Genomic DNA, 24,106 nt, shown 5'->3' with positions numbered 1-24,106 from the left:
AGCTGTGTGTTCATTCTGGGATTTCTGTTACGTTCCATTGGCCTTCAGATCTGGTTTTGTGCCAGTACTGGGCTGTTTTGATTACACCTGACCCGTAGTGTGTCTTGACATTTGGCATTGTGATGCTTCTGGCTTCGTTTTTGTTGTTTTAAGGTTGCTGTAGTTGTTCGAGGTCTCTTGTTTCCATATGAATTTTGGCAACACTTTTTCTAAATCTGAGAATAGGTGTTTTAATTGGGATAATATTGAATCTGTAAATTGCTGTCACTTATATGAACATTTTGATGATCTGTCAATCCATGATCATGGCAGGTTTTCCGTGTTTTGGGGTCGTATTCTGTTTTTTCATGTTTTGTAATTTTGACCATAGAAATTCCTCACAGCCTTGGTTACAGCTATTCCAGGGTATTTAAAATTTTTGTAACTATCATGAGAGACTGATATGTCAGGTTCTTTCTCAGCTGTGAGATTTGTGCATGCAAGAGGTATGTTGTGGGTTGACTTTATACCCTGCAACTTTGCCAAGCTCTCAGGAATTTCAGTGGTTTCTTAGAGTCCTTTGGTTCCTCTTTTTAGAGGGTACTAGAACGTGCAAGGAGAGCTAGCTTGCCTTTCTCCTTTCCCATGTGTGTCCCTCTGATGTCTCTCTGGTGGTCTAATGGCCGGTTAGAATCCCCTGGGCTTTATTGAATAGCAGCGGTGAGGGTGGCCATCCTCACCGTTCTGGATCTTGGTGGAAATGCCTCCAGCCTTTCCTCACTCGACACGATGTTGTGGGATTTTCATATAGTGCCTTGGCTGTTGAGGAATGCTGCTTCTGTACCCAGTCTGCTTAAGGATGTTGGATTTTATCAGATGGTTTCTCTGTGTTTACTGAGGTAATGTTTTCACTTTTTAGCTTATTAATGTATCATATTCTTGATTGTGTGTGCTGAACCATCATCCCTGCATTTAAGGGATAAATTCCCACTGGGTGCAGGGGAAGCCCCATCTGATCGTCGGGTTCAGTTAGGTAGCATTTTGGTGAGGATTTTTGTATCTCTGTTAATCAGGGACAGCATAATTCTCTCTTGTATCTTTCTGGTTTTGGAATTATGGTGATGCTGGCTTCACTGAAGGTTTGGGAGCATTCCCTCACTTTCAGAAATGCTAAAAACAGTTTTTAAAGACTTGGAATTAGGTCTTGAAAATGTGGTAGGATTCAGCAGTGAAGCCACTCAGCCCTGGGTTTGTGTTTTTGCTTGCTTGCTTTGAAGGCTCTTTATGACTGATTTGGTGTCCTAGTTATTGGTCTGTTTAGGGTTTCTGTGTCCTCATAATTTAGGTAGAGGGTCTATGTGGAGAAATCCATTTCTTCCGGTTTGTTGGTGTGTAGCTGTTCATAGTAGTTCCTGAAGCTTCTTTATTTGTGGTGTCTATTGTTTGCCTTTTCAGCTCGGATTTACTGATTCGGTTCTTCTGCCTCTTTTTCTTTCCTTTGGTTGTTTGGGCTAATGTATCATTTTGTTTTAAGCAGCTCTTCAACTCACTGATCTTATGTGTCCTTTTTTTTGTTTGTTTCAAAAAAAATTGTTTTATTCTGATTTTCATTCTTCTACCTTTGGGTCCGGTTTGCTGCTGTTTCAGCTCCTTTAGGCGTACTGCCCACTTGCTGCCTTCCCGCTGCCTGGATGCAGGCAGTGACTGCGGGGACCTCGCCCGGCCCATATCCTATAGGCGTACTGCCCACTTGCTGCCTTCCCGCTGCCTGGATGCAGGCAGTGACTGCGGGGACCTCGCCCGGCCCATATCCTATAGGCGTACTGCCCACTTGCTGCCTTCCCGCTGCCTGGATGCAGGCAGTGACTGCGGGGACCTCGCCCGGCCTGTGTCCTATAGGCGCACTGCCCACTTGCTGCCTTCCCGCTGCCTGGATGCAGGCAGTGACTGCGGGGACCTCGCCCGGCCCGTATCCTATAGGTGTACTGCCCACTTGCTGCCTTCCCGCTGCCTGGATGCAGGCAGTGACTGCGGGGACCTCGCCCGGCCTGTGTCCTATAGGCGCACTGCCCACTTGCTGCCTTCCCGCTGCCTGGATGCAGGCAGTGACTGCGGGGACCTCGCCCGGCCCGTATCCTATAGGTGTACTGCCCACTTGCTGCCTTCCCGCTGCCTGGATGCAGGCAGTGATTGCGGGGACCTCGCCCGGCCCGTATCCTATAGGTGCACTGCCCACTTGCTGCCTTCCCGCTGCCTGGATGCAGGCAGTGACTGCGGGGACCTCGCCCGGCCCGTGTCCTATAGGTGTACTGCCCACTTGCTGCCTTCCCGCTGCCTGGATGCAGGCAGTGACTGCAGGGACCTCGCCCGGCCCGTGTCCTATAGGTGTACTGCCCACTTGCTGCCTTCCCGCTGCCTGGATGCAGGCAGTGACTGCGGGGACCTCGCCCGGCCCGTGTCCTATAGGTGCTGGTAGTTCGTGCTTGCATCCTTATTTGTTTCCAGGAATTTGTTGTTTCCCTTGAGATTCTTCTGTGACCCACTATTCATTCAGTAGTGTTTTTCAGTCTCTGTGTTTGCATGCGCTCTGGAGTTGACTTGCTGATTATCAACTCCATTCCATGATGGTTAAAAAGATACATGGTATTATCTCAGTTATTTTTTAATGTGCTGAGGATTGTCTTTCAGTAGGTTCCGTGAACTGAGACAAGAAGGTGTATCTGCATCTGGGGGATTGAATGTCCTGGGGATACCAAGTTCACTTGACCCATAGTATGTATTTGGTCAGTTGTTTCTTTGTTAATTCTGTTTCTAGCAGTCTGTTTATTGATAAAAGAGGGCTGTTGAAATCACTCATTATTGTATTGGAATCCATTTCTCTGTTTAGATGCATTAGCCACAGTTTTAAATAACCTGATTGTCTTGTGTTGGATGCATATACATTCACAGTGTTTACTTCTTTTTTAACGAATCCCTTGATCATTATGTGGTTATTTCTTCATCTCTTAATAGTTGATTTAATAGTGGTACAGTGTATTTTGTCTGCTGTTAGAGTGGCTGCACTTGCTTGGTTTTGCTTTCTGCTTTCATACCAATATCCTTTATCATCCATTCTCTTTGAACCTGTGTGTGTCTTTGCTGTTGAGGTGTGTTTCTTGTAGGCAGCAAACAGCTGAGTCATATTCTGTCATCCTTTCAGATGGTCCATGTCTTTTGGAAAGTTCACATCATTTGCATATTGTTGAAACCAAATGACTTAGTCCTGTTTTTTCATATATAATACCATTATTTGCTTTGGGTTTCCTTTTGCCTTTTCTGAGATTTTCTACCATCTCATTGATGATGGTGATTGCCATTTTCTGTTTGTGTGTAGTAATACATCCTTAAGCACCATTTGAAGGGCTGGGTGGATCGTGGCCAATTCTTTCAATGTATGTTTGTAAGATTTTTATTTTGCCTTCATATGAAATTGAGATCCTCGCTGGATATAGTCCTCTGTTTGGCAGTTACTTCTGGGACCTGGGCTGTGTGTATCTGTTCTCTCCTAGCCTGGAGGGTTTCTGATGAGAAGTCAGCTGTGACTGCAGAGCCTGCAAAGATAATCCTTCTCTTCTCATGTGACATTTTAGCAACTTTTCTTTGTGTACTGCAACTGTGGAAAGCTGGGTCTAATGTGCCATGGTGAAGCTAGTTTGTGCTCATGCCTGTCCCAGTTCTGTGATTCCTGTAGTTGGACACCCCCTTTTCTTTTCCCTTTGTTAAGAAGTTTTCAGTTACGATATCACTGAATAGGCTTTCTGATCCAATCTCTCTTCCCATGCCTTCAGGAACTCTTAAGATGCACATTTGTTGCTTGATATCATGTAATTGTTGGACACTTCTTTTGGTTTTACTCATTTTTTTTTTTTTTGGCCTGAGAATTTTCCCAAGAATTGTCTTCTGCCTCACCAGCTCTGTCATAAAGACTTTCTTCTCCATTTTTAAGGCATATTCTTTATTTGTAATGATTGAGTTTGATTTCTTTTCAATTTCCTGTCTCATGGAAGAACTTTTCATGTCTTGAATTCCTGCATCTGTTTCTTGTTTTTGAGTAATCTTTCATTTTTGCATTCAGGCATCTCATCAATCTGCCTTTACATTCTAACGTGGTGTTTTCATTTGAGGGAGTCATATTGTCTCCCTTATTCATAATATGTTTCTTGTGTGTGTCTGCTTATTTTTGGTCATTTCTGCTAGCACCACGTATTCCTCTTAGAGCTTTCATTTCTGAACTTGTCTTTGGGGTGAGGCTTTGTAGGATGACTGCTCTTTCATGAGTAGATGTGGGAAGAAGGTGTAGGCAGCATGTGTGGTCTGTGCTCAGGAGTGGGGTGAGAGTTGGAGTCACCCAGGTTGGGTGTGGTGGTCTCTGGTTTTTGTGTTTGGTAAAGATTTACTTATTTTAATTGGAAAGGCAGATTTGTAGAGAAAAGCAAAGGGAAAGATCTTCCATCTGCTGGTTGACTTGTCAAAAGGCCCCATGGCTGGAGCTGAACCTGTCAGAAGCTAGGAGCTTCTTCTGGGTCTCCGTGTGAGTGCACAGTCTCAAGGACCTGGACATCCTCCACTGCTGTCCCAGGTCACAGGCAGGGAGCTGGATAGGAAGTGGAGCAGCTGGGACAGGAGCAGCACCTGCGGAGGAGATGTGGTGCTTGCAGGCAATTGCTGTGGCTGCGTTAAGGAGCCCAGTGGCCTGCTGTGAGCATGCTCAGTCTGGACCAAAGACTCTGCCAGAGCCTTCGTTTGCAGGCGCTGGCCTGGGGCAGGAACCTTGGAATGTGCTCAGGGGTGGATTCTGTCAGGCTGTCCTAAGATCTGAAGAAGCCCTGTAATTCTGTGTGATAGGGTTGGAGGGGGAGGGATCGAGGCAGCAGCGACTCAGGCCAACCAGCACTGGGTGTGTCACACCCGGGGCCCACAGTCCTCAGGGACCTGCTGGCCCACAAGAGCTTGGGTGCTGCCTGCCGCAGCAAGTCTCCCTGTAGCACAGATCCCTGCCTGATCCTGGAGCGAGTCCAGAGTGTGTCACTGGCTCTGGAGGAGGGGACTTGGGTATACCTAGCACTAAGCACTGTGTGTGCAGGGTAGTGGTCCCTGGAGCTTCTACTCAACTACCAGCTTGGCTGAAATTACTAAAAAAAGCAAATGCTACTGGGCAAGGGGATACATAGGATTAATGTAGAATAGTTCCTCTTGGCAAAGTGTATGTTGGAAAGTTTGCTGAACTGCTGAGCAGCTGTTTGCCTTACAGTAATTGTTCCCTGCTTAGAGTGTCTGACACATGATATTCAGCAAAGATGTGTTGAATGAATAATGCTTCAGGGACTGTCCAACGGAATTGCATGCAATGGAGCCATAAAATAATACAGTTAATACATAGGTGTTCACAAAGAACCAAGTCCTTAAATTCACTTAATCCTTAGAACAGTATCTTTGTATGGATCAAATATTAATTTGCCCGTAGTACTGTTACCCATACAGAACTGAAGCACAGGCTTACAGCAAATAAAACCAATATTTTTCTTTCTTTATTGAATTTTTGCATTTGTGACCATTGAACCTCTGTTTGATTTCATTACTAGATATGGCTAAATATAAGAGGGATAAAATTTTCTAAACTCAAACTGTTTTGTAGGTTTGTAATTCTTTTCTCCATAATTTCAAAATGTGTAAAGTGATAGTAGATAGGAACAGATGTTTAATTTTTATTACAGTTAATAGGAATATTGATATGTTTCCTTGTTGGCGACTGCAGGGGCAGTAACAGTTCACATTTTGGAATAGATGTAGCAGGTTGCTTTTCTAAGACAATTATTAATGTCGCCTCATGTCTGCATCTCAGATGAGGGAATGGGCACTTGTATTTTATTTCTGGTGTAGTTCTTCACCAATACAGCTCACTAATTTTATAAAAATATATGCTTAGTTCTGAAGTGATTTATACTTCCATTTATTTGTCAAGCAACTATTGAGTGTACTGTTTGTACTGTTGCAGCTGGGCTGAGTTGCAGAATGAACAGGTGCGGGTGGTTGGCCCAGTGCGCAGGGTGCAGGTTAGGCTTGTGGCATGCCCAGGTACTCTCCTTGGATGCCCAGCTGTGGCATCTTCTTGCTGCTAGTGCCCTGCTGAGAGGCAGCCCTCTGGGGAGACCTGAGGGGCTCCCGCCGGCCGGGTCGTTGTCACCAGCAGGTTGGAGCTCTGTGCCCCTTGTCTCTGTGCACTTTGCCTTCTCTCGGAATGACCAGGATGTAAAATTCCTGTCCTTGTCTGGTAAGCTAGCCGCATGAAGGATCTCAGGCTGCGGTGTGGAGCCTCGCTTCCTGGGGGAGCAGGTGGGCTGATGGCGGGAGGTCTGTTTTGGTGTGTGGTGTAGATGCACATTGTCTTGCAGGAGAGTTTCAGTTGTGTAATTACAGTGACAGGAAGCATATTTGGGTTGATTTCTTCTTAGAACTTGAGTTATAATACTACCAACACAAAATTGTAATTTGGGCTAATTGCAAAGTAAATAGACTTTTGTGGCATTCTCAGACTATAAGGTGTCTAGGCTTTTTTTTCCTTCCTCTAGAGAAATGCTTCCTAGTTTTTCCTTTGCAGCTGGCTTTTGGGGTGTAGGAGTATTGTGTTTGCATTGACTACTGATTTCAAAAAAGGAAAACCTTTTGGAAATGTGGCCAGTTATTATCCGGAAGATGTTTTATTGTTGTTACTTTGTTGTTCTTGAGGGTTTGAACTTTGTCATCTTTTGATAATCTTTTTTTTTTTTTTTTAAGATTTTATTATTATTATTGGAAAGCCGGATATACAGAGAGGAGGAGAGACAGAGAGGAAGATCTTCCATCCGATGTTTCACTCCCCAAGTGAGCCGCAACGGGCCGGTACGCGCCGATCCGATGCCGGGACCAGGAACCTCTTCCGGGTCTCCCACGCGGGTGCAGTGTCCCAATGCATTGGGCCGTCCTCGACTGCCTTCCCAGGCCACAAGCAGGGAGCTGGATGGGAAGTGGAGCTGCCGGGATTAGAACCGGCGCCCATATGGGATCCCGGGGCGTTCAAGGCGAGGACTTTAGCCACTAGGCCACGCCGCCGGGCCCATCTTTTGATAATCTTGCTTGTTGATTTTTTTTTGAAAACTGAAATATTAAAACTAAATCATTACTGAGTTGCTAACTCAGAAGATTTAACAAAGGTAAGACTGTGGTCAGCCAGTTCTTAGAAACAAAACTTGTTGTTTTGCCTTAAAAATAAAAAAGGAACAAGATAGATGAGGCGCACGCTGTGGCAGTGTAGGTTAGGCCGCCGCCTTGTGCGGGTCCCCGCTCACCTGCTCCCATCCACTGCCTGCCAGTGTATCTGGGCCTTGAGGGCGTACACATGGCTGGAAAATCAGTTCCTCTCTGTCTCTGTCTCCTACCCCCTCCTCTCCCTCTCTGAATTTTCTTTCTTTCAAATTTAAACAAAGTAAATGCAAAGATAAACAAGTGAAAATGACAGAAATCTAAGGAGAAAAGGAAAAGGTAGTTTACTTTTAGATTCAAAAAATCTTAGTTGTGAAGGTGTTTACTGGTTTGAATATCCAAAATTGATTCTCCTTAAAGATAAAATATCAAACTTATCAAAACTGTAATAAAATTTAGATAATCTGGATAGCTTAAAAGTGTAACAAAATTGCAGCAAAATTCTGGGTTAAATAGTTATAAACATAGAAACCAAGGAGAAAAAAATCATTTTGCATTTATGTTGTATAATCTGCTCACTTGGGCATGTGTCAGTGAAGTTGGGGCACATAAACTTCCAGATATCTAAAAATTTAAATGCAGAATTTTATACCCCTGTCAGTGTTTTGAGAAACACAGATAGTGAGCTTTATGACACACTGATGAAAAAATATTAATACCTTTGGTTTGGACTTGCTGCAGGTAGGACATGATAAGTACAACCTGAGATGGTGGTTGTGAGTCCTAATGCCTGATAGCCCAGGCCGTGCAGGGGAGCCAGGCGCCTTGTTAGGGAAGGCAGAGGAAACCCTCCGGGCGCTGGGCTCCGCCTCTCCTCCTCTAACACGAGGTTGCACTGAAAGGATTTTAATGGAAACACATTATAGTATTGCCTGTTACTGGTGTTAAACTGCTATTCCTGTGAAAACTTAGAAAATTTAAATAATTTGACTCTAAACAGTAAATATCTTGTAATGTAAGCTTGGGTCCTTAACATTGAAAAGGTTATAGAGTATACTTCAATGGATTTCATATACTTTTGAAAGTGAATTCATTTTAGAATTGCCACTGAAATAAACAGAGAAAAATAATATCCATTGTCATATTTTCTCAGTATGCTGTGTGTTTTCAAAATAATAAAACCATTCCTTTCTTGATCAGTTACTTATCAGAGAGTCTGATGCTGAGAGAAAACAGAACTTGCTTGTCCCAGTTACTGGATATAATGAAAAGTAAGTAAAACAACATTTTTCCAAATGAATTTCTTAAATACCATTTTGGTATTCTCTTTAACATGCTAGTATTTTTGTTTCCTCTCACTCGCTGTATCCTGGAAGCAGGAAAGACCCTGAATGTATTTGTGGGGAGCAGAGAGCAGGCGCAGAGGCGGCGGTCATGCGGATTTATAGGAGGTGGGAGACCTGATTGGGGAAGATTCCAGTGAAGCAAAATGGGGTCCCAGGAAGGGACCTATCTACAAGTGTGTGTGTGGAACAGGCACGGGACACAGTCTAGAGGGAATAACCATGCTGGTCCCATTTAGTGGATGGCACACATTTCTCCAGTGTTGGTCTGGAGACTTGCTGGCCGTGTCAGCCTCGAGGGTGGTGCTGGCTGTGGCTGGCTTCCGGTGGACCAGGAACCCCACGGGGCCTGCTGACAGAAGAAACAAGCTCCTCCTAACGCCTAGAACATGAATGTTACTCTATGGGAAACCAACCAGATTGGAGGAATTTTTGCAGAACACTTAAGGGTGTGGAGATGGGCACATCCAGTCTTGATTACCGCAGTGATGACTAAAAGGACCCCGAGAGAGAGGAGACTTAACACGGGAAGAGTTTAAAAAGCCTCCCCAGGGCTGGGGTTCTCCCCGGGACTCCAGGAAGGGACCCCCAATTCCTTGTCGCTGGCTCAGTGCAACATTGTGAGCTGCGGAATGTTGGGGACTACATCGGGGTGCTTTAGTCCACCCTCTTGGGGATAGTGTTTATGGCTGCCACAGGAAACAAATCCAGCCCGGTTGATTATCTTGGGGGCTGGCATTGAGGAGCAACTTTGGAAGTTGACGTGAAGCCCGGGTGGACGTGCCAGCCTCTCCCATCCTGCCCCTGGCCGTGCCCCTCTGCCTGCTCATGGCTGCCAGGCCGTCCTCTGTAGGGTGAATAGTCCTGTGTTGTGTTTCCAAACATTCTTATGCTGTTAAGTTTAAAATGTAATTAAATTATGAGTGAATCAAGAGTGAATTTAAGGTTGATTCTGGATTACAGTACCTAGGTATACATTTTTGTGTTTTATATTTGAAAGTTAAGTGCTTCAGGACAGTTATTTCTTGGTTCTGGTGGCGGTCATTGATCCTGTGCCTTGAATCTTTGAACCTTGATTCGTGGTTTGAGTCGATAGCTGTAGGTCTCCAGTTAAACCACTAGGGGGTTCACTGTGAAAGCTAATTTTGATTTGGCCATAACTGACATGACCATAGAATTTAGTAGGTCGAAGGGGCACACAAAATAGTTTGCCATATTCCTGTTACTGCTTACACCATTATTAATCTTACTGTTTCAGAACCTTTATTTTGCTTGGCATTTTGATACAAAAGAATTACTGTTCATAAAATACTTAATGACATTCATGATTTTTTAGAGCACAGGTATTACCCTAAGGTGTTAAGTTACAGATGTTGATTCTGTTGAAAACATTGCTTTGTTTGCAATATAAAGAAAGTCTGTAATGTGGTTATTCAGTTGGGACACCGGCTAATCAGCCCAAATCTTCCATCCTTCCTCTCAGGAATCTGTTGAAAACATTTCTAAGTTTATTTTCATCTACTTAAAAGGCAGAGGGAACAGGAGAAAGAGAAAGAAAGATCTTCTACCCACTGTTTCACTCCCACAAATATTTACAGCAGCTGAGATTGGACCAGGTGAACTTGAGGAGCCCTGGGCGCCATCTGCATCGCCCACAGGGGTGGCAGGAGCCAGCGTGCCACAGGAAAGCTGGAGAAGAAGTGAAGGTGCCAGGATTTGAAGCAGCATTGCTGTTTGGGATGTGGGCACCCCAACTGGCAAGTTAACCCACTGCACCATGGCACCCAACTTATCTGCTAGCAAATGTTCAGATATTTCTTTGGTTTACTGTAGTTGTGGAACGAGATAAGCTAAAGGATGCTGAAAGTTACGGCGAGCTAGTTTAATGTAGAGAAGCACAATCTTCACCATTACTGTGCGTTTCTCCAAGGAATCCTTTCAGTGTGTTCACAGTCTGCTTTGGAAACAAGAAATAGACTCACTGCCCACCGTCTGCGAGATAGGGTTATGAATATGGTTGGGTTAAAGGGCAAAAGTGTATTCTCGGGCCCGGCGGCGTGGCCTAGCGGCTAAAGTCCTCGCCTTGAACGCCCCGGGATCCCATATGGGCGCCGGTTCTAATCCCGGCAGCTCCACTTCCCATCCAGCTCCCTGCTTGTGGCCTGGGAAAGCAGTCGAGGATGGCCCAATGCATTGGGACCCTGCACCCATGTGGGAGACCCGGAAGAGGTTCCTGGTTCCCGGAAGAAGTTCCTGGTTCCTGGCATCGGTTCGGCGCGCACCGGCCAGTTGCAGCTCACTTGGGGAGTGAAACATCGGATGGAAGATCTTCCTCTCTGTCTCTCCTCCTCTCTGTATATCTGACTGTAATAAAAAGAATAAATCTTAAAAAAAAAAAAAGGCGCATTCTCTAAGTCATTTGAAGTTTTTAAATATTTAAAGCCTCAAAACTAAAAAAGTGATCATGCTAAAATTTCAGTTAAATAGAACATTTTAAGCCATTTCCTTTCTCCCATGATAAGTTGGGAAATTATTAATCAACAGTTATTCAACTTAAACCCTTTGTTACCTCCATACAGGCATGAGAAACTTAGTGAAAAAGTATGAGCCACCTAGACCTGAGGAGGTTGCCGTTCTGAAACAGAAGCTGGAGCGCTGCCACTCAGCCGAGCTGGCACTTAACGTAGTGATGTAAGTAGAGGTGACGGTTTCTCACTCCCTCAGCTAAGTCAGCATCTGTCCCCCGGGGCTGTCTGTAACAGGACTACACCCACGTGACTCTGTGGATGGCCTCAGGCTCTTCTGGGACAGATGTGTCCTGTGACTTGCAGGCTCGGCCCCTCTTTGTGAAGTCGGGATTTCCCTAGGGGATCCCTCAACTCCTGCCCTTTTCATCTTTGGTCTCATTGCAGGTCTTGTGCTTGTGAGGAACTAGTACAGTGGACCAGACTAAGCACTGTTCAGCTACAGTAGGAAATTAGTCATAGTCAAACTTTATTGATGATCACTAAGGAAACTATCAGATTTTTCTCTTGTAATTGGACCAACCTAAATGTTCCTGAATTAAATTATCCAAGCTGTCTATGAAGGGCTTTTGAAAAATGATTGCTAACATATATTTTTATAAGATGCAGTAAAAATGAATTCCCAGATAGAAAAATGAAAATCAGAAGACATACAGAAACATAGGGCCATATCTTAAATTCAGCAACCTTGAAGTTACTCTCAGCCCGCGGGAGTTTCTGTATGCAGGTGCCCTGCAGTGTTCAGGCACCAACACTAGCATCACTTCAGGACAAACTATTTGTTCCTCTTAATCTTTAATATTTCTATTTCTTTTTTCATAAGAACTCATTAAATCACTGTTTGTAATACCTAGGTTCCTTGTGAGCAAAAGCAGATTTCCAGTGAGATCTGAGCCTGTGTGTCATTGTTGACCCACACGTTTTCTGAGTGTGAAGGAAAGCGTGCGTGCTTCACTTTATCTCCTCACCGGCATTCCGTGTCACCAGTGCTGCCGACGGGGATGCTGAAGTGCTTTCTAATTCCTCCGTCCTGGTTACTCAGAACCCTCACTGATTCACTAGCATGCTTTGCTGGATTTGTAGTGCTTTATAGTCTAAATGTTCAACTTCTTAAATGTGAGTTATTTTCCTTTTTGGTAGAGAATATTTGGCCTTATGCTTTTATGTTAATGTGTTTTCTTTAAATCAGTCAATATTTGTTACGTTTGTGAAAACAATTATTGTAAATGACATGTATAGAACAAGATTTATAAATACTTTCATCTCGGCTCTTAATTTACTGTTCTTTGATCATTCAAGGAACTAGAAATACAAAGACTAAACTCGTATGTAGTCATTTTTTGCCTATTAATCATTAGCATTTGCTAAATGCCAGAATGTTTTATTTTTTTAATTTGCCTGAAAGGTAGAGAAACAGAGTCCTCATGTATTGGCTCACTGGAGCCGGAGCAGGGACCTCTCCCCTGTCTCCTACCTACACAGTCCTCGAGTCAGCAGCACTGCCCCGATGGCTCCTGTCGCCTGCTGGTAGTTGTGCCTGTCTGTCCAGGCCAGGCGTGGTGACGCACCGAGCCTTGTTGGCTTTTCTTCCCAAGCACTGGGTTACTCATCATTGGTGTTCATTCCAGGAAGAAGAGAAAAGGCTATGAAGACGATGATTATGTTGCAAAGAAAGCCAAACAGGAGGAGGTATGTCTGTTTTCTGGGGATTTATTGCTCTAAACGCGCGAACATTCTGTAGGTGTGGCCTCTTAAAGTCTTCATTTATTGCATGCTTTTTAATGTACGTTGTGCATTAATTAGTAAAGGGATTTTTCTCTGGAAAGTGTTAATAGTTGATGAGAATCCTTTCTGTGTGTATAGAAGAAAGCAGGGCTACACACAAGTGCCAGAGTTTTGCTTTATTTTATTCCCAAAGATTGTCCCACCCCCCCCCCCCCCCCTTGAAAACTGCCGGCAGGCTGAGGATTGCACGCGGGCGGGTCAGGGCTACTGTAAGGTGGAACTACTGCGAATTTTCCTGATTTATTTCTCTTTAATCAGCATAGGTAATGAGAATTTTCCTAAGGGAGGCAAAGGGGTCAGCAGTACTGGATATGCAGTGATGGTAACTTTACCACATTTCCCCCCCCCCCCAGGAAGACTGGACTGACGACGACCTGGTAGATTCCATCTAAACCTTTACAAGTTGATTAGTCAGTGCTTTAAGTAGGAAGCATTCGGCTGTTTATTTAAAAAGTATGGTGCGAGAACACCCAGTATTTTGTAAGTTATTTAAATTGTTTACTCTTTTTGGTAGCCATGTGTAAAATAAAATAATAAAATAAGCTCAGAATGATACAAAGTTTGGATATTCTTGCCCCACCATGACTAATTTAGTGTTTCTGTGGTAGGCTAGCCAACAGTAATTTGCCTTGATTTCATACAAAATGTAACAAGCACACATTTCCTTTTGGGAAAAGGCACCACAGAAAAACCAAGTCATTTTAGCAACGTTGAGGAATGTGGCGCCTCCGGCCTCTGCGCTGGCATCCTTGGTGTGTGCATGGTCCTGAGGAGCGCAGCGCCCTTCCAGGGCACACAGCTGATCTGCTGTCCTCAGTTACTGCCAGCATTTCGGAGTGAGTTTTTAAAAAATTCTGTGACTAGCTGTCTCACTAAGAATCTTAAGTTGCTGTAAATTAGTAGATATTAGCAAGTGGTATACTTTATTAGATTACCTGTAAGTAAATCCATGTAAATAAGTGATACTAGGAATTTTGAGTTTAATCATTAGACATTTAATTCAAGTGGAAATGAGCTGGTGTTAGCACAGACTATGGCAGTCAACTCCTTGCCTGAGTCACGACCGCCTCTGTCACCGTGTGACCTTGGTGCATCACAGACTCCTGTGGGCGTATTGCCCAGCTGGCAGTTAGGGGAAAATGATCGTGCCACTCCCGCAGAATCGGTAAGCACAGTGCGTGCGCTGACCAAGCACTGAATGCTAGTCAGGAGCAGAAGTGGATGTCTATACAGATGTCTCCTGGAAAACCAGCTTGAAGGAATTCTGAAGAACGCGACTGGATCTGCTTAGATTATCCGAAAGAGAACAAACTCAGCACCTACGTTTCCCGTGAGGGTAGGTAGCATTTTCATTACATTTTGGTATCTGAACAGAGTTTTATGCACTTTTTCTACTAATTTAGGATAGAGTATTTGAATTTGGGATGAGAGGTCTTACTACTCAGACAAAAACAGGAGACCAGAGGGAAAGTTGCTGAACTGTTGACCTCAGCGCGGGCTGGGTTAGGCACTGCTGGGCTGCGGAGGGCGCAGCGGACATTCACACACTCTGCTTTTTCTCTTCCAGATCACTCACGTTTCTGAAAACTGCCTATTGAGCCCTAGTAACAAAAATTAGATCTGTCAGGTGTCCAGCTAGTTTCTACAGGGCCTGTGGAGGTACGTGACAAATTTTCCTATCTACCTTATGTAATACAATGTTGTTTAAAGTTTGTGTTTTGCGGTAAAAGGCATATAGGGTGGAAAGACAGCAGTGTGCTCAGTGGAAGTGAACCTGGATGGTTAGCGCAAGAGTTGGGGCCTTTTTGCTGTTTTCAGGCTATAATCAGGAAAAGCAGAAAGGATGGGATGAACGGAGTTGATACTAACGAAAAGTTTGTTGGAATAGCTTCAATTATGGCTCGGCAGTGACATCCAAAGTTATTTTTTTATGGCCAAAAACAATTCAACACATTCTGTTACTAGTTGATAACCTTTTCCCCTTATATTTTATTCAATACAATCAAATATTGACATTAGTGAGAATTCCTAACATTTTACCACCTTTGCTTACTAGCAAATAAGGCACTGCCACACACTTTGTGTGTTTCATAGCAAGTTCTAAATTGCTGCCTAACATGTACGGAATTCTAACCTGAGGTCTCTTCTCTCATGGCAGTCCCCTGGTCCTAAAATGAGAGGCCTCACTATAGATTTAGAAAGAAGTAATTAACCTATGTAAGGTATCCCTTGGCTTTAACTTAGCCCTTGTAAGCACTTCATACAGAAGCAAATAAAACTGTACAGAAAGACTAAATATGCAGATACCTGCAGTTTAGTGAGGTGGTCTGCATTATTAGGGGTAACAAAGCTTTCAACAAAAAGCACTGGAGGTGCTGATCTTTCCTTGCATAAAAATAGGTAACCTGTAAAGTGGTTGAATGGATAATATGCATTGATCAGTACAATGACCAATAATATTTATTGAATTCAAATTATTTACGGTTGTAAACATTTAACAAAAGCATTTGACAATTCCAACAAAATATGTGGTATGTTTAAAAAATAAAGCTGATGAAATAGATCCATTCTTATATATTTTCTTTCAACAGTTTCAGCAAGAGAAATAGCACAGTATTTTAAAAAAGTATACAGCAAAGATTGTTCCTATTATAATGACAAAGTCTGGAAACTGTAAATACAAATAGTCATTGAACAGTCAAATGGTCCTGTTCCTAATCTGGATGGACAGTCTGCGATCCAGTTATCCTCACTTGTCCCCGCAAAGGCTTCATCTGGTCAGCTGAGTCCACAGTTCTTTCTCCAAGAGACAGCAGAACTTTGGCAATTTGATGTATTGAAAATAAATTTTCAAAGTTCACGGTAGTCCTAGCATCTTGTTTCCTGAAAGGTCGTCTGCACACCAAGGCTCAGAGGCTAGTAAACACAGATTCCATGTGGAACAAGTCTACACTCCCTGCACAGACAGCTGACCGAGTTGCTGGCACCCTCACCAGTGTCTTGAGTTCTGTTTGCATAGTTCACACATCACTGGAATGTGGAAAGGTGTGCTATTTTTTGGCAAGAGCAAAGGAGACGTCATACTGATGTGAATGGGCATGCTGAATCCATGCAGAGGAACACGGTGTGAAGGCTGCTACCTGATATCATTGGTTTTTGTATACTGGTTTTGTTTCTGTTGAAGGAGTTCTGTTATAGCCAGGAGCTTTTTCAGCACATGCTAGAAAGCCAAACATGAAAAAATTGAGAACAAAATATTTATCTTTTTGGCCATAAAAATCTCTAGGGTAACATCCTGTCAGAATACAGTATGGGGCTACAGAGCAGTTTCGCTGCTGTTGTACAGTAGCTTTGTCAAATGGCAGCTAATACGATGACAGTATGCAGTATTTAAGTATACTCCTAGATTAGATTCCAGAATGTCTAGATACAGAGTTTGGAATAACCTATCAAACTTGCCCAACAATTCTCACATGTTTCATAGTGATTTTGACAAGCACTGTGTGCATGAGGGGGAGAGACAATGTATAGCCAACAAGAAAAAAGGTAATTCCCTTGCCAATTTAACACGTGCATTGAAATACCACTATCATACAGCTAACATTTTAGGTTCCTGATTAAGATCTGTAGTGCCTAAAGTGCATCTTTGTCTGCCAAGATTTTTTGTATGATTAACATTCTTACATGGTGACTGGAGTGCAGCTGTGTTAATGAAGCATAATTGTTAATACAGGCTGGTCAAACCATACCTGCTGCACGCCACGTTCGTTGCTGAGTGTTCGCAGTTCATCTGAGTGAGCCACACAAATCTCATGCAAGGCCGCTAGATCACGGGACAGGTCAGTTCTGGAATGCTCTGTAGTGTCTGGAAGTTCCGGTACATTCTTAAAAGGGAATCATAAGACTGCACTTAGTTTCTTTAATAACCCATACAATCTTAAAATGCATGAAGAGCACTGTGTTTAGCATGAAAGTAGAAACAGAATTATCAAAAGGCAGTGAGAACCTGATGGGGAAACAAACCCCCCGCCTAAGCATTGTGGGGTAAGGTTGATAAAGTTACTTTAACAGGTGTGGATTACCAATAATGCCAGTCCTTACTCTGCCCGTAATCGTTACAACAGTTACATACATTAAGACCTGCAAAAACCTTGAATTTTGTATAATAGAAATGTAATTAGGCAGAAAAGATACTGTGGTGTTGGTAAGGGTCTGTAACTCTGAGAAAACAGGGTTAGGAGGCAGCAGAATAAAACAGGACTTTGTCAGGCTTAGGGCCTTGAAAGCTGGCTGTCACCTCTGCAGCTTGGAGTATTAAAGGGGTGAGGCTGAAGGGGAAGCCAGCAGCATGATGGCCTGCAAGCACATGAGGTAATGGCTACATCCAAGACATCCTGTCTTGAATCTGAAAACAATGCGAAGGTGGCTTAAGATGCCACCAAATATTTTTCCAGCTTTTAGCCAGTCATTAGCTGAACGTCTTTTTCATTGGAAAAAAAAAAAAAGTAAAAAGAGCTTCACTATTTGGTAGTAATTCAGATTTATGCTCTATATTCCTAAATTTTGTTATAAATATGGAACTATGTAATACTTTGAGATGCTTTTAATGTCAGTAGTTGCGACCTCAGGTACAAACTCACTTCAAGGGATTAAGCCATCCATTCATTTGGTTACTCTCCAAAAGGTTGTAACAGTTGGAGCTAAGCTCAGGTTGGCATCTAGGAACTCCACCTGTGTCACCATGTGGGTGGCACGGCCCCAACACTCTGGCCAGCTTCCGGCACATGTGCAGCTGGAAGATTTACAGTAACTGCTCAAGCCTCGGCGTAACGCACTGCACCCGAGTGCCGACCTTAGTGCAAGGCCGACTGTGGCTAGTTAATTCTGGCCCGATCTTCACTGTCACGTGGTTCAGTTTACATCTGTGCTACTTCGCTGGTTTATCTACTAGACTGCTGATATTTTTGTTGCAAACAAAAGGTCTTAAAAGTGAGAACGTATTCCCTATTCTTAGTCTTGTCAGTTTTATTACTTGTAAATGCCCAAATGGGGCGCAGACATTCGTACTGAAGCCTAACACCAAATTCATCTATTTTAGGGAAACCACAGCCTCTGCAGAAATGTGAATCATTTATGTTTCAAATCTCAGATGAAACAGCTACATTACAGCTGCCAACAGAACTAGGTAAGAAATGCAAGACCCAAGCAGAAACAAAAGGTGACATTAGTCTAAAAGCCACACTGTTGCATAAACCATTTAGTATACTAATTGGTTACAAGTGCAAGCAAACAAATGTTGTTGTTCAGAAAGGTAGGGAAAAACTTTTTCCAGATGTGGGTAAAAAGTCTGACTAGATCTAAAGGTGTTTGACAATTATATACATACCCCAAGTTCATCTAAAAACATGATCATTCGGTGCTTGTTGCTTTTGATGAAGGGATTGACACCTTCCATGTATGGCTCCTAGAAGAAAAATACTGCATAGAAACATGGATCTCTAAGCAAATACAACATTACCAAGTGTAAATCTAGCGTCCATCAGCAGCCTGTGGGCAGAGCTAATCTAATCAATGCGCTGGCAGTTATTCTCTGAACAGACAGCGACCCTGAGGAACTGGGTTCTTTCTATTGAAAGAATGGGAAATCCTGGATCCAAACACAAATCTTATACTTACACATTTAATAATCACAATAAAGAAAGAGGTATCACCAACACAAATGGTTAGAATACAACAAAGGTTAGAAGGAATGAATCTATTGTAATAAGGACCTTAACAGGAAAACACGTTCATAACCTGCTTCACTATTCAGATGAACTCTACAGGCAAATCACAACGGTAAGCTGTTCATTAGCTAGGAATCCTAAGCTCACTAAAAAAAAAAAAAAAAAAAAAAGCTACAAAATAGGACCAGTAGGAAGATGCAGAATACAAAAATAGGAATACTAGGACCCTTAAAGAAAAAAGGGTCTCAGTAGGCAGGTCCAAAAAATAGACATGAACGTCTACGAGTAATACAGTAATGAGAAAGTAATATACCTCAGGATTCTGTAAGAATTAATACTAGTCTCTGGATTTGGGGCTTACAATACATGCTTAATCATCAGATAGTTTTACTCAACCTGCGAAATAATTAGGACAGCTATTATAGGGTAATGTCCAAGTGAGTGAACAGTCAGAGTAAAACAATTATGTAGCAACAGTTGTTCAATGCGAGTATTTTAAAACACTGTGGCCACATTTTCTATGCCAGCACGCCTTCACTGAATGGGATGAGCAAGTCAATAGATGAACAAATTTACAAGTATGATTATGGCAAAATCAGCAAGAAATGGACTGCCTTAACAGATAATTCTCTGTGTATTTATCTCTTGGTGAGTATGTCACCTGTACGGGGGATCTGAATAATGAGATAGAAAGCACTTTAGGAAAACAAATCACTTCCTGTGGCTCGCTCTCTTAAAAGGAGAGATGAAGAGGTCACAGTTGCTGGCCACAGAATTTTTGGTAATCTGATCAGTGACTGATCCTGATTATTTCAATTTAATGTTTACAGTAAAATAAATGTACACTTAAATTCTTGCTTACTGGTATCCTATTTCAAAGTTCCAGGCACCAAAAATGGAAAATCCAAACATTAAAACAAAGGTAATCTTTGTGAGATATACATTGTTGTACAAATATTTTAGGATGTTTTTACCTTAGCTCCAAATTCCACAAGATTTGCTAAATTCTGCACGGACTTTGCCACTAACGTCAGTGTTCTTGCAGCAATGGGAGACGGCGAATCTGTAAGAGGCAAGTATACCTACTGACTCCAGAGACACTGCGCATCGTTATATATTTAGCAGTTCAATGCTGTTAGCAATTCAGGACTTACAATCTCCTACATAATTCAAATCTGAGCTATCAAAAAGTAACTAATTTATTGGTAATTTTTATATGAAAAGGGTTCTTTAAAAACTTATTATTGCAACACTTCACTGTTAATAAACTCCAGTTTTTCCTTTCAGTACAACTCACAAAGCTTAATTCCAACCTGTTCCAATTAGCAATTTGCAGTAACTGTTTAGTCCAACTGAAACACTTTTCACAGGACAGAAATGCAACGTTTTGTGGCTACTAAATTGCAACTCTGAAATTCAATTAAGATAAAACATAGTAATCTTATATAGGTGGTATTCCTGGTTCTAAGGTCTTAAACTTTAAATAATAAACAGTTCCAGTTGCTATAAGTGATAGTTCCTTATTATATTCAAGGTAACCATACCAAATCAGGTTTACTGGGAAGATGACCTCTTTAATATCCACTAGGAGCAGCCAGGCTACTTTGTTAAGTAGAGACAAGGTGCTCTTGCACCTGTAGGGAATTCTATTGATTTTAGAAACTCCAGCTCGAGCAGCTGAACACAGGCTAAGCACACACAAAGTTTCCAAATCTGAAAGCCAAATTGTACCCTTAAGGCGTCAAACTTCAGTATTTATCAAAACCTGAAAGATTACCTGAGATGATATTAAACATCCGAGGATTCAGGATGGCAGGACAGATAAGCCGCAGAAACACAAAACCACTAGATGGGAAGTAAAATGGTTGGTTTTTGTTTTTGAAGAAAACTACTTACACGTTACATTAGAGGTGAATTTTTCATACAGAACATACAACTTTTAATTTGGATTCTTACAGAGAAACCTATACACAAACTTTAGCAAGCCAAAGGATCCTACTTTAAGAACATATATCACTGCTTTTCATGTTACTTTTTTTCCAAGTTTGCAATGTTGCAGCGACTCTGACAGATGCTCAATCCGTCAGGGGTATTTCCTCTCTTGCCTTGTGTTTATTCCAGGCAGGCTCATCACTAAGTGTCCTTAGAAACTTTCAGATTCCCAGCTACATAACAGAGAAGTTTCAAATGCCTATTGTCTCATTTTCTAAGTCATAAATCATGTAATTTTCCTCTAAAGAACTCATTAATAATTAACGTCTTAGATACTCCATGTAAAACACCATTCTAAAATAGTCCATAAAATTCCTTTTGGAGACTTAAGTAACTGGTGGCCTCTGCTCAGATAACCCAAATTCTCAGCATTTGCTTTAGAAAATGTGCCAGTTTGTAGGAATTAAATTATCAAACTGTTGAATTTTCACACAGCGTTTTCGTTCATAACTATTAACTCTTAAATTATGAGGACTTTTGCAGTTTTATTTGCAAGTTTTGAAAGTGTTCTGGCACCTAAACAGATATTCTGACAATATTTGAGCACAGTTATTTCTGTTCCAATTATGAAAAAATTACCTACAATTCTGAAATATTTGTATCATAATTAACCAAGGAGACTTTAGCCTGCAGAGTTCTAGAAACTTCCTGACAAAGGGTAGGTTGGAAAGATTAACACATTTTCTAGATTCACGGTTTAGTTCCTTCAGTGGTTTCCTTTTTAATTTTTTCACATAAATACAACTGGCAATGTATATATTAATGTCTAATTAGAAAAATATATTCTCCAATACTTTATCAGTATGCTTTCAGTTTCTTGAATTGGTTGGGGTATGCTTAACAAAAGCCTAATGCAAAGCTTTGCTCCTGTTTTGCTTAAGCCACTGACATACAACCTTAGGCAAAGGAACCTCTCCAGATTTGCTTCCTCATTGGAAAAATAAGTTACAATAAATGATAACAAAGTCTCCTTAGGCCATAACACTCAAGCCCCATGAGTTACCAAAGCCTTTCGTCCTCATGCTTATACAATGAACAGACAGTTTCAGAACGAGAGGCTCTGTGGGGAGATTAGCCACAGTAACAGACCGTTACAGGCCAGTGAGTGGGTGACACAGGACTGTTCCTCCCCAGCACCAGCGCAATCCTGTGTGCTCATTAAAACATTAAGAAAAACTCAAAACAGGTACTTACAAGTGTTCAGGTTTTTATAACGTGCTATAGTAACTCTCATACTTTGAAAAAACTTTTAGAGCCATCTCAATAGAAAATACTCAGCAACACTTCAATATTTTTGTAAGCTAAAGAACAAGGCACTGAATTGTATTTGGTGATCAATGTAACATGCAGTGATAGAACAGATGGGCTGATGAGCCTTACCTAACAACTCTCGTCCTCATGGTGGTGTTTGTAGGCCACTTGTGCTGAACAGATTTCTGTAAACACCCATAAATATATCTCAGTGTCCTGCCAAAATAACACAGTCATCAAAAAAAGGAAAGCAGATAAACTTTGACCTCATGGCAGCCAAAGCTTAACTTACATGAATATCACATTTCAACCCAATTGGTCACTTTTAAAGTAAGGAGAGATTATTTAGTGAGAACTAAGGAAAACTCAAATGTCTCAACAATTTGGGGAAGATTTAACCATTTTGTTCAACTTCTGTGTTAATGGAAAGTATGATAGCTATTAGAAGATACAGATGGACTGACAGGCTGCGAATGACATGATTCTGACATCTCGAGTCTTCACTACAGTGGAGGCCGTCAAGCCTGCTGAGTGACAGCGTGGTATACATTCTGAAGAAAATTCAAATACAGAGTGCACACATACTCGAACTCCTCCAAACAAAATGTTATTCACTCCCCAAGCTGCTGAATAAGCCACATTTACTACTTTCAAGGTAACTCACCATGTACAGATGTTAAAAATGACTGTCCAGGGTATAACACCAGGCTAATAGAAAGCTTTCACATTTTCTAGAGAAACAGGGATTTTCCAAAATATAATTTGTCAAAGAAAATTTTACCACTTACGGTGGAAGTATTTCTGAAGCCATGAATATTTTCTCCACAAGCTCTGAAAGTATGTTCAATAGATGCGCTAAATTAGTGTTCACATCTTCATTCTTTTCTAACTTTGATGGACTTAACTAAGAAGGAATAAATCAGCATAAATGCATGTTGGCAGCAACAGTACAACGAGTCAAGGCAAGCAGGCAGTTGCAGTTCAAGGTTCTATTTCCAGTTCTCAATTTATATCACTATTTTTTCTTTGTATGAATAATTTACTATGTAAAACTCCTTCCAAATGGGTTTTGACCATTCATTCCAAGTCACAAGCAGTGATTTCTCAATTCTGTTTGAGGGGAAAGTGATGTAAGTGAAAGGACTTCACTAGATGAGACTTCATTAAGTAATGAAAGTATCAAAAAGTGACAGAATCAGAAACCTTTCTTGAAGCTTTTCTATGACCCTCGGCCAGTAGGAGTGTGGCCATGAAGGCCCTAGCCTACTTCCGAAAGCCAGACTCCGGAGAAACGGGCACATCTCTAGGCCGCCCTTCATTAGGCTCATGATGCTCTGTCCTGATGAACCAGTGGAGTTGCTACTTTCCTTAAGCCATAATTAGATACATGAAGTTTGCACATTAAAATACACTCTTTCCAGAAATGTTTAAAAAACGAAATTCTCACCTCACAAGACTGTTTGCTTTCCATTATTTTTAAAATGGAATCTTTCAAAGCATGATGAACAAACTGTGTAGCGGTGGCTTTCATATATTGTTCCATCAAGGTGCTTGCAAGTGTCGTGGCTCGAAACAGGGTGGTGGCCTCATCTATACAAATATTTATATTCAGTCATTTGTAAAGGGCTACACTGATGTGAACAAATTGGTAATAGTCATTTTCTTCAACAGTCATACCAATGTACTTTTTTACATACGGCACTTAAGTAACTGGTTATGACGACATCTTGCATTTCCTATAGAGTTGTATGTAGATACTCAGTTCATATGAAAAATTGAAGGCTTGAATGGTTATATGACTTGTCAAGAACAGTCAGTGATAAAATTAAACCAGCTGGGGCCAGCCCAGTGGCTCAGCAGTCTACTCCTCAGCTGGCTGAGTCCCAGCATCCCACAAGGGCACCAGTTCATGTTCTAGCCACTCACTTCTGATGCAGGTTCCTACCAATGGCCTGGGAAGCCCGTAGAGGATGGCTCAAGTTCATGAGCCCTTGCACCCAAGTCCTGGAAAAAGCTATTAAAACTACTGTACGTCCAGCATCCTAGAACCTGTCAGAAGCCAGAAATAAAACAGCTGGCAGTAACCACTACGTAAAAAATAAACTAAAAAGCAAATACAAGAATATGGTACACACAGCTATTCTTAATAATTAAGCTGCATGGGCTACTAATCTGGACAGAGAAATCAGCCTTTTATGGCTTTTAATGCTAATCTGCCATGATTAAAACCTATACTAGAAACATCAGGCCACCTAATTCAGACATAACCCTAAATGTAATTTTTAAA

General features: G+C 41.9%; 2 protein-coding genes across 3 annotated transcripts in view; one reads left to right on the top strand and one right to left on the bottom strand.

The window, feature by feature from the left end:
* CCNH (cyclin H) overlaps positions 1–13,520 on the top strand; it is a 28,258-nt gene extending 14,738 nt beyond the window's left edge. Inside the window, exons 6-9 of one of the 2 annotated variants that reach the window (XM_058656349.1) lie at positions 8,398–8,468; positions 11,120–11,231; positions 12,694–12,754; positions 13,208–13,520. In XM_058656349.1, coding sequence (XP_058512332.1) covers positions 8,398–8,468; positions 11,120–11,231; positions 12,694–12,754; positions 13,208–13,231 — 268 coding nt within the window. In that variant the 3' untranslated portion in view covers positions 13,232–13,520. Of the gene's footprint in view, positions 1–8,397; positions 8,469–11,119; positions 11,232–12,693; positions 12,755–13,203 lie in introns of both variants that reach the window. The other variant, XM_004586215.3, reaches the window with a different exon arrangement.
* A 1,764-nt stretch (positions 13,521–15,284) lies between these two features.
* The window catches only part of RASA1 (RAS p21 protein activator 1), a 75,435-nt gene continuing 66,613 nt past the window's right edge, over positions 15,285–24,106 (bottom strand). Inside the window, exons 18-25 of the mRNA XM_058656403.1 lie at positions 23,267–23,409; positions 22,608–22,723; positions 21,949–22,035; positions 20,354–20,421; positions 19,551–19,639; positions 18,237–18,314; positions 16,600–16,734; positions 15,285–16,070 (exon numbers count right to left, since the gene is read on the bottom strand). Of these exons, the coding sequence (XP_058512386.1) occupies positions 15,987–16,070; positions 16,600–16,734; positions 18,237–18,314; positions 19,551–19,639; positions 20,354–20,421; positions 21,949–22,035; positions 22,608–22,723; positions 23,267–23,409 (800 nt within the window). The 3' untranslated portion in view covers positions 15,285–15,986. The remainder of the gene's footprint in view (positions 16,071–16,599; positions 16,735–18,236; positions 18,315–19,550; positions 19,640–20,353; positions 20,422–21,948; positions 22,036–22,607; positions 22,724–23,266; positions 23,410–24,106) is intronic.

The sequence above is a fragment of the Ochotona princeps genome, chromosome 28 (genome assembly GCF_030435755.1).
Source record: "Ochotona princeps isolate mOchPri1 chromosome 28, mOchPri1.hap1, whole genome shotgun sequence".
Classification (NCBI taxonomy): domain Eukaryota; kingdom Metazoa; phylum Chordata; class Mammalia; order Lagomorpha; family Ochotonidae; genus Ochotona; species Ochotona princeps.
Note: the sequence above shows the minus strand (reverse complement) of the source record. Positions and strands in the feature narration are given on the sequence as shown.